Below are 10,833 nucleotides of genomic sequence, written 5' to 3'. Positions count from 1 at the left end.
ACTAAAGGTATTAGATCTAATATAGTGCGTCTTATTATAAGCCTTTAAAATCCTATTATTAGATTTCTAGTCTTTTAAAGACGTGTAGGCAAAATTATTTAGGTAGGACTAGCACTAGTTGTGGGTTAGCGGGGGTTAGGGTTCTATATATAGCGGTAGGGCTAGAATACGCTATAGAATTTACTTAAAAGAGCAGTTAGTAGGAGAATAAAGAGGTATATTAAATTAATAATAAAAAAGAAGAAAATCTTAATAATATATCAAAGATACGTCTAAAATTGGATAATAGTTAATAACGGGAAGTAAGGTGTTTAAGAAAAGGAGCAGCTTAATAAGTAAGGTATCTTTATACTTTACCTTCTAATGCCCTTTTAGTAAATAGCCGTAACCTTACTAATATAACTCTGTTATAATAACGCTATTTAGAAGGAAGGAAATACGCGTATAAATTATTTAACTATCACTTCCTTATAAAAACTGATTATACGGCCGGGGGAAGGCAATTAAGACGTTAATTAAAGACGTATATAGGTTAAATTATACCTAAAACAATACTATAGTATTAAATATTAACGTAATAGACGTTCTTGATAATTGTATAATAGCTATAATTACTATTACGAAATATCCCTATTTGCTAAGTAGTAGAGCTACGCTAAATATATAGTATAGGACCACTAGATTTAAAAATATATACACTAAATCTTAAGAGATAAGTCTTTTTAAATAACTAATTAAGACCTTAACCGCATCTAATAGCCTAAGGGTAAATGCGGGAGTAATGCATTAGTAATATAGGGGATTATAAAAAAAGGATTATAAGAAAGGATTATAGACTATATTTTAGTAGTTAAAGATAATAGTAAGCTAAGGCTCTATATATTAAATCCTATACTAAAAGGTTCTACGGAACTATACTAAAACACTAAATTACCTATAATACTTATAATTAATTATAAACTAGTATAAAGGCTTAGAAGTAGAGTTATATAAAAATCCTTATATTAGTCTAGGTAGTTATTAGTATATTTCCAATAGGCTTCCAATAGGTCTTCTAGTAATCCTTATATTTTTTTTCTAGTTATATTTTTTCCTTATTAAGGTTTTTTAGGAGTTTAAAGTAGGGGTTAAATAAATAGATAATATATAGCGGCATACTAATACCCCTCTAATATCTCTCCGAACCCCTTCTAGGATAAGCCCTTATAATCTCCTTACTGCAAGGTAATAGTAATTAGGGGCCGACTATAAAAAAAGGGGGGGGTAATATAAGGGATATTATTGCGGAAACCTTAGGTTGCCCTTAGGACAACCTATAGATACCCCTTAGATAGTTACCGGTTACGTGCCGAAGGCATATGCCCGTAGTATATAGTCTCCACAATTTTAGAGGCCTTACCTCCTTAAGGATTTGTCTTTCTTACTAACCTATTTTGTTTTAATTATGTCCTTATAGCCCCCTGTCTACAAAGTCTCCTTATAGTTAGTAGAATTTAATAAAAGTTAGCAGAATCTTTATATATATACTACGTAGGTATATTACAAGGCTAAAGTATAGGGTTAGCAGCGGATTTAATAGGTATATTACCTTACCGCCTATGCGCCTAGCTATATATAAATAACCTATAACTTACTGGTAAAGTATATATGCCTATCTTTCCATACGCAAAATTAGGACGCTCTTTCCCTTCTAATTTTTTCCTTAATAAGGTTTTTTATAGGATTTTATTAAGGCCTAAGTATATAAAGGATTAGGGACAACCATTTTTAAAGGGGGGGAGGGGGTATTATTAGGTAAAACCTAAGCAGATAGTTATATAGCTGTGAGGTATAAGTGACTCGCATATAACTCGTCTATAAGGTATATGCGCTACACATATCTAGGGAAAACCCCTCCTACCTCGCACCTTAGACTCCTCCTTCCCCTTAAGGATTTATCTGTCTATATAATATACCCTATTATTCCATCATTAAGCTCTATATCTATATCCTTACCTCACAAATAAACACCAATTATTTTAACAACCTATATGTTACGGCACTGTTACAGACCCTAGTTAGGGGCTCGGCCGAGCCGAGCCTTGGCTCATATATATAGACGTGTCCTTTCCTCGACCTTCTTCCAGTCCTCGTCTTGGAATTCTCGTTCACTAGCTACTAATAGATTCTATTCTTTTGACTAAGCCTTTACACTATAACTTTGTTAATTTTACTTAGTAATTGTATAGATAATAGCTTTAGTATTAAAAACTCTTTAAATTAATATAAAGAAGCCTTGTCTATCTTTAAAATATTCTTTCCGCCTTTTAGGACTTAATAGCATATAAGTAATATATTAGTTATTTACTCTATAATATATACCAGTAGTGATAGAATATATACATTTAGGTGTATTTTAAGTATAGCTACTAAATAAAGAAATTACTAGCTTATAATAAATAATAAATAGATATAATATACCTCTAGAGACTATATATTAGTAAATTAGTACAGTCCTTTATTTATATTTATACATTATTAGTGAAATTTAGGATAGCTATACGACTAGTAATATATACACTGCATAACAAAGGCAGTTTAGCTTTAGTAATATAGAGGGTAGTAGTATATATAGATTTAAATCGGGTCACAATACAGCGTGGATCTAATGGTGTCAACCTATTGCAGTAGGTGGGCGGAGACGGTTTCGGGTGGCATATTCTGGTCTGGTCGGTGAAGTTACAGCGTATCCATGGCTCTATGCGTGACGAAGACTGCCGCTGGTGGTTTAGGGCATACTGATTAGGAAAGAGAGGCGTCATGGAAAGCGGGAGGAAGGTGCTTGATGATTGACGGAGCGTAGGTCAGAATTGCGGTACTAGGCAGATTGAGCGTCGTGACTGACGTGTTATTAGCGCTTAGAAATCTGCCACTAGCGTCACCGCCACGAGTTGTATAGCTATTAGCCTCCCTGGCTGCTGCTCTTTCCTGTCTGATGCCTTTCAGCTGCGAATGTATCACCTCCACCTCGCTACTCTCCGTTCACCAGCGCATTCTGGGTGCGTGCGCCCTCTTTTATTGCAGTGAGGTTTGTTTGACAATCAGAACACATTCAGTGTGACGACTTCTTGGACACTTATCAGACTTATACGCAAATAGGTGGACTATGTTGTATTCAATGTTCAATCCCATTTTCATGATCCATTAGTCGTTTAAACAAGAACAGTTCTAGCTGGTGGATCAAACCCCAGTCGTGAGACGAAATTCTCGCTAGTATGACCTTGTAGCTCTTGAAAGAATCTGTAACTCGCTGCCACCCCCCCAAATGCTGATCTCACAGAGAAGTACCCGATACGTTGATAAATCTCCTCAGGGATCCGATCACTGTCAACCCGTTCCACAAGAAGCCCCTCCAATTCGAGGTCTATCTGGGTATTGCTGCTCCTGGACCGTGTGAAAGAGAGAAGGACCGGTAAGCACGTCACTACCGGTGACTCTTCTTCCTCCAACGCTCTTCGAACTACTGTAGAATCGATATAGCAGATTCCATTGTACTGTCGGTCCTTCGTATGGATGGCAACGCTCCTTGCCCCCGGGCCATTAGCCCATACAGTATCGAATTCGTCCTCGCGATTGCGGTACTCTGGTGGTAGTCTAAAACCCTCCCTCTGCGGTGTCTGGATTAACGCTGCCTGAATGGTAAGGGATCCAGCACGCAGTTGACCAGTTACATCCGCCGACTCGTATGCCAGATCGACGCCGACAAACTTTGCCAACCTCGCTTGCGCGTTGACACTGTTTGGTAGCTTTTCATGTGGAATGACATTAGAGCTCCATGTCACTGCTCCTTTGAATGATGCCCAAGACCATGAAGGTGCACGCCATGTAGAGCAAGGCTCACCGCCTACAAGAGCGGGAATCATCTGCTCACCATGCCACAGTAGGCCTTCCTGAAGTGACTGTTTCCAAAATCCGGCGATATAGCGGTCAGGTATAATCTGAATCCAACGCTTTGCAAGACCGGAAATTGCAATCAAGATATCCTCTTCCTTGGTCAAATTGCATATGCTATACTCTTTGACAAGCGAGAACCAGGCCACATCCGCTGCCCTTTGGATACCATTATCAACCTTGGATGTAGGATCGTGAGAAAATTGCGTGAGCATGCGTCGAAACTCACCAGGCTGGCGGTTGAGTGTAGTTTCTATTCCGTCAGGGTGTGACTCATTTGCAAGCATGTGCTCACATTCCCAAAACAGTTGGTTTCTAGTGCAATGGAGTGTTCGCGGCGCAAGTAGTCTCTCCTGCATCACCCAACCTCGGGAGTTTAGAGTCGCTTGCTCAATTGACTCAAAGTAAGGTTTCTGTTGTAGAACGTTGTATAATCTGGGCTGAGCGTTGCGCCTATGAAGTAAACGAGATAGAATGTTTGGACGACCAAATGGAAAGTGACAAGTTACTTGCACCGGCCGTACGGTTTGGGGAACGCGACTAAAGAATAGTCCACCTTCGCTATCCTCTGAAGTTGATGCAGCAATATTGATGTGCGAATGCTGGTATATACTTCCCATCAATGCGCTTTGCGTGCGCCAATCGTCTATTGAGTCTTGAATGATGCACAGAGAGTCGATCCACAGAAACCGCAAGCCGAGCTCACGAACAAGTCCCACCGCGTGACGCATGGTTCTCGGGAGCTCTGAGGTATTGATTCCAGCCTGAAAGCTCTGCAGCACGGCACCCTCCAGCTTCAGGTGATTGGCAGCACCCCAGCAATAGCTCAAGGTAGCATAACGTTCACGGCGTCCCTGGCCCCCATCTGTTGAAGGGCTGAGGTATAATTTGACAGTCGTGTCTCCCCTACGCCCTAAATCCAGCACCCGATCGGGAAAAAAGTTTTGGGTATCGTCAGTCGATGGGCGATGATCATCCAGACAACTCCTGAGCCAATTCTTCGCAAGACTGTAACTTTGGGTTGACCCCGAGCTGGCGCCAAAGTCGTTCGTTGATCGAGAATCAGCCATACCACCCAACACCATCTCGAACCCGATATGTTGTTCCTGCAGGTACCAGTCTCCTTCCACTTGTAACCATTCGCCCTCTGAAATTCTTTCCATAGTCAAAACTGTATATGAACGACTATTTTGACGGTCTGCTAGCACCCAGCTGTTGAATTGGACGATGTTTATTGATTTGAGAGGTGAGTAAGGGACGCATATTGCGGTCGCTGTGACGAGCATCTCGCGGCTCAGTTCTTGGCCGTGGTCGTCGGTACAGAACTTGGGCCATGACTTGCAACACACACCACAGCCGAAGTCTTTGGCTATACGGAAGGATTCTAAGTTTGGATGGTGCATCTTGTACAACCTATCCTCCTTATGCGGCGTGACCTTCTGGGCACGGCCAGCAAAGAGTGCTGTGCAGGCGTCACAAAGCATGATACGTGCGAGAATTTGATAGAAAGGAAGGCAAAATAATGAGAAATCCAGCCAGATCAGAGAGGGGAGTGGGCGATCTCGGGATATGCAGTTAGGCTGAGGCTGTGTAGGTGCGGGGATTTGTGTCGATCCAGATCGGGTTTCCTTACCACCGTCTTACTACAGTAAAGCCGCGTTTTAACGTTCTCTTGGTACACCGTTCTTCTACGGTATAACGGTCAATAGCCATGAACAGTTGATTTTACTATGAGGTTTATAAGGCTTACGTTCAAATTTAATACGCCGTTACGTTCAAAGCTCTCTCATACCAGAACGGTATAGCGCGAGATATTGTGGTGTTGAAAACCCTATTTTTAGAAGCATTAACCCCTTACTCTTGAGCCTACAAACCAGCACCGCAGCCATCAATATTCATCAATTTAACACCCCTCTTGCCCTATACAATGGCGAAGCGTAAGGACAACCCTAAGCGCCTCCGCCGCCATGGTATTTCAGAGCGTAAAAGGCAGCAAATCCGGGTATACTGCCGCGAGAACCCCGGAAAACCTCAGAGAGACACTACTCGCTTTTTTACCGATTAATTTCAACGCCCTATTCGACAGTTTATTATATTAGACTCTTTAAAGCCTAAATACAAGTACCTTAATTTACTGGTCCTTTAACGCGGTAAAGAGGGCTTTAAGAGGCGTAGAGCTCCTAACAATCCTAACCTCGAAGAAGCGCTATTCAAATAGCAACAGCGGATACAGGCCGCTGATATACTCATTACCGGCGACCTTATTCGGGCTATAGCAATAAAGCTTTAGAATATAATGGCATGTTATTAGGGTTAACAACAGCCTAGCTTCTTAAGCGGTTAGGTTAATAACTTTAAAAAGAGAAATCGAATATTAAGACGGAAACTATACGGCGAGGCTGGGTTAGCAGATACAGAGGGCGCTAAGAAGCGCATGCAGGAGCTTAGGGTTGTGGTAGATGCGTACCTAAATTAAGACGTCTATAATATAGATAAGGCAGGGCTTTTCTATAAGGCCACGCCGGATATAGGACTTGTAACTATAGGGCAATTAGGCACCAAAAAGCAGAAGGAGTGTATCACAACCGTCCACTGCAGCAACGCAGACGGCAGCCATATTGTACCCCTATGGATTATTAGAAGAGCAAAGAATCCTTAATATTTTGGTACGCAGCGCAGCAACCTTAGGGGCCTTAACTTCGCCTAGAGGTTTAATAAGAAGGCCTAGATAACAGCGTTAATATTCCTTAATTATATTAAGTGGTTTAACGGCTTAATAGGCGGCAGGAAGGTCCTCCTACTTATTAATTCCGCTCCTGGCCATACTAGGGGTATGCTTATAATATTGGAGCGTGCCAGCTTGCTTAACACTAGGGTTAAATTCCTGCCTAAAAACGTTACCTCTTTCTATTAGCCTCTAGATTAGGGTATAATTTGAACCTTTAAAGCCTATTACCGCCGCTATTAGCTGTCCTATATGGTAGATTAGGTAGAACAAGATAGGAACCCCCTTAAGACGATAAACGTACTTAGGGCCGTTTAGTAGGCTATCGCAGTATGGCATGAAATTAGCCCTTAAACCGTAATGAATTACTTCACGCATTTAACGATATTTGGACCCCGCGAGGGCCCCTAGGGTACGCTAAGCGGGTACAGCGAGCCTTAGCTTGAGGCCGAACTAGAGGTGTATTTATAGCAGCTTAGCCAGGCAAAACAAATTAGGCAATTGATTCCTATTAGGGACTTCATTAATATAAATAGGGAGGACGCTTTAATAGAGCCTGAGGCCTCTACATTACAGGAAGCAATTAAGGCCTTAATTATCGCTTTATATGACGCGCCAGATGACGAAGAAAGCGATAAGGAGGTTAAGCCACAAGTTATTAAGCTTAATAAGGCTTTAGATGCACTAGAGCGCCTCAAGCTCTATAAGGGGCAGTAAGAGGATAGTGATAAGACTCTAATTACAGCTCTTATAAAGGCAGAGAGAGTAATTCAAGGCCGTTAAGCTGCGTGAGTAAGGCAGACAACTATTACAAGCTTCTTTAAGTAGTTATAGATAGAGAGAAGAGTTAATTTAGCCCCTTACAGTGATTAATAAGTAAGCTCGCAATATAACGTTTCTATACGGCATAACGTTCAAACCCCCTACTACCGAGCTGAACGGTATAACGAGGTTTTACTGTACTGTCTTTAATGCCTATCACATATCGGGGGGGCTGATTTGGCGCGGTTACGACCCGGGTTAATACAAGGTTAGGGCCACCCCTGCTGATAACGCGCCCGAACCCCGCACGAGGTCGCGCAGCGACCGCCCCCGAGTACCTTCGCACGCGATTTTGGGCGAAAAGGTACATAATGTATGTTAGATCGGTACTTCTGGACGGTCGCGTAATGTTGCTCTGAATTTATAACACCTAAACGCGCTCTACTCCTACATTAAGGCGTCTCAGTTACTGTAATACAGTCCTATATTAAGACGTCTCGGTCACTAGAGTATAGTCCTATATTGAGGCGTCTCGGTTACTATAGTATAGTCCTATATTAAGGCGTCTCGGTCACTATAGTATAGTCTTATATTAAGGCGTCTCGGTTACTGCAGTAGTCCTATATTTGTAACGGCGCTATTGCACGTTACTTGCCAAATTCTGCCAAATTCTGCCAACCTGCGATTGGCCCGCCTAAAGCTAGCGCCTTGGCGGCTCACCCTACATATTTGTTTACATTAGTTCTAGCAACCCCTTTTCCTTCTCTTTAGCTTAGTATCTTTGTAATACAGCATTCTATAAGCTTTAGTTTAGAGGCATTTATATAAGCCGTAATATTATACTAAGCTTACCCTACCTTGCCTAGAAAGGCCTTAATAATATCCCACCCCAAAAAAACTTTGTCTGCAATAACGCATTAACGCGCTATACTTAGATACTAAAATAACTCTACATTACCTGGGAAGGCCTAGATAATATCCCACCTTATAAGCTAAATAGGACTAGACCTATACCCCTAGAATTAAAACCAAAGCGTATAATACTAACAAATCTTAGGAAGCTAATGATGGCACCTAAAGCAAGCTTATTTAAGAGAGCTGCCTCTACCTGAAAGGAACCTAAGATCTAATTAGGATTAGAAATTAAAGATAATAATAACATTATAGACGTACGCGAGCAGATTTACACCCTCGTAGCTAGCTAGAAAGCCGATTGTCTTAAAGCAAGAAATATATAAGAGACCCTACAAGAGATCCTAGAGAGCCTCACAGCCCTATAAAATAGCCCAGCTTCCCCTTTTTAAAGCCCTAGCCGACCTATTTACTTCACTAAATGCGATATACCAGGGAGTACAGATATAATAATAAAGCAATTAAAGTCTGTTAAGCTCCTTAACCCCCCACTACTATCTAATAGGATAAACCCTATCTTTAAAAATTGGAGGATTTAAGTATAAGGAAAGCTCCGCGTTAACTATAACTATTTCCTTTCTAAAGAAGCTAAAATGCTCTACCTCTTTAGTCAAACCACTGGGGACGCCTAACGGCACCTTTAAGCCAAGTTTAAGGACGACTCCCCTATCTAATTTATATCTATTAATAAGATAATACAGCACCTAGCGGCTATCTATATTAACCTAAATAAAGTACGGGATACCTATTATAACTATAATCGTCTAATAATAAAACTAAACTAACCCTTTACCAAATTCTAGACTTAATTCCTATACCTTATAGGAGAAGGCTAGGTTCCCCTTAAGAACTACCGATTAGACCTATATAATAAGCTAATAATCTAGCTATAAGAAAAGATTACTATAACCTTAAATAACCTACTAACCTACAAAAAACTCGTAGCTTATTACTTATTATTAAACTCAGAACTAAAGCGGATTAACGCCCACCCTAATTAGCAGAAGTAACTTTATAACAATCGGAACTCGCTAGCTATACCTATAGGAGCTAGAGCAGAAAGATAAGTTATAACTACTTTTACACTAAAGGCGGTTATAACTACGTACCGGCAAGCCTTACCTAACTAATTACGTACCACGCCATTAACTAGTATTTACCGCAATACTCCAATTAACCCTACCTTGGCCACGTACTATAACTGCAATAAGTAGGGTTACTTTACCTTATCCTGCCTAGAGCTAAAGGATATAGGCGATATTAAAGAGATAAAGGAAGGAAAAACGTTTAATAAGTTAGGAAAAGAAGAACCCTAGGGAAAAACCCCCCCCTAGGGTACCCTATTAATCTTAAAGAGATTAATCTTAGTTAGTTAATAGGTGGAAAGTATTTTATAGTTCTATATATAGTATCTTAAAATAGATATAGAGTAAATATAACTGCCCTTATTAACACTGGAGTAAATGGCTTCGCCTTTATAAATACTACCTATATAAATAATATTGCCAAGTTTCTAAATACAGAAGCTATCTAACTAGAGAAGCCTATCTAGGTAAAAGGCTATAACGGCTAAGCCGGTCAGCCTATTACCCATATCTTAAAATTGCATATCGCTCTTAACGGACGATACTAATACGGCATCCCCTTTTACATCCTAGACCTAGGGTCCTACAATATAATCCTTAAACGAAAATAGATGTCCTATTTTAATATTTAGTTAAATATATAATAAAAACGGTTTATCTAGCCGGAGGATAGATTAAGGTTACCCTCCTTTATTAAAGAGATCTAAACTAACCATAAAACACTAGCCGCAAGGGCTAACCCTACCTATTAGTAGGATGTCCGGGCCCGTGACCTAGCCTTTACCTAAGAAGACGCCCGCCGCGAAGCTAGAAAGAACTCTATACTAATAAAGATACTCTTCTAAAGCGCTATATTTAAAGAGGACTCTACATATAGAAGCAGGATAGATAGTAATATAAACAATATTTAAATTGCACAGATCTAACCGGTATAGAAAAGAACGTATTAATAGGATATAAGGGATAACCTCTAAAAGATACAACAGGAGCTAAAAGGAGTAATAATAACGCCAGTACCCTAGAAGTCCCTAAAGTTACATACGCCCCTATTATTAGGCAACCCCCCTACTATAGATATTGCCGTAATTAGCGCTATAGCGTTCTACTTTAATATATACTAGAAGAATAATAAGGTCTTTATAATAAGCCTATATAAGATTAACCAAATTATTAGTAATAGAGAGGAAAGGCTAGCTAAGGAAACCGACAAGGAACTAGTTAAACGCCTTTTTTCTACCATTTATACAGACTATAAGGATATATTCTTAAAGGCGGCCTTAAATAAGTTACCCCCCTACTAGACATATAATTATAAGATTTAATTAGAAGCCAATAACTTGCTAGGCTATAGCCCCCTCTACTATTAATTAATAAATAAGCTAAAAGCAATAAAGCAGTACTTAATTAATAACCTGGATA

At 40.2% G+C, this 10,833-nt stretch overlaps 2 protein-coding genes across 2 annotated transcripts; one reads left to right on the top strand and one right to left on the bottom strand.

Moving 5' to 3' along the window:
• Window positions 1–3,833: 3,833 nt before the first annotated feature.
• On the bottom strand, window positions 3,834–5,000 carry K441DRAFT_554350 (HET-domain-containing protein; the record flags this gene model as incomplete). Its single annotated transcript, XM_067643224.1, has 1 exon — window positions 3,834–5,000. A coding segment is annotated over one exon (1,167 nt), but the record flags the coding sequence as incomplete, so codon positions are not given.
• A 1,406-nt stretch (window positions 5,001–6,406) lies between these two features.
• Window positions 6,407–6,589, top strand: K441DRAFT_554145 (uncharacterized protein; the record flags this gene model as incomplete). The annotated part of the gene is made up of 1 exon (XM_067643216.1): window positions 6,407–6,589. A coding segment is annotated over one exon (183 nt), but the record flags the coding sequence as incomplete, so codon positions are not given.
• Between the last annotated feature and the right edge of the window lie 4,244 nt (window positions 6,590–10,833).

The sequence above is a fragment of the Cenococcum geophilum genome (assembly GCF_001692895.1).
Source record: "Cenococcum geophilum 1.58 unplaced genomic scaffold K441scaffold_15, whole genome shotgun sequence".
NCBI classification, from domain to species: Eukaryota; Fungi; Ascomycota; class Dothideomycetes; order Gloniales; family Gloniaceae; genus Cenococcum; species Cenococcum geophilum.
This window is presented reverse-complemented; position numbering and strand designations above follow the sequence as displayed.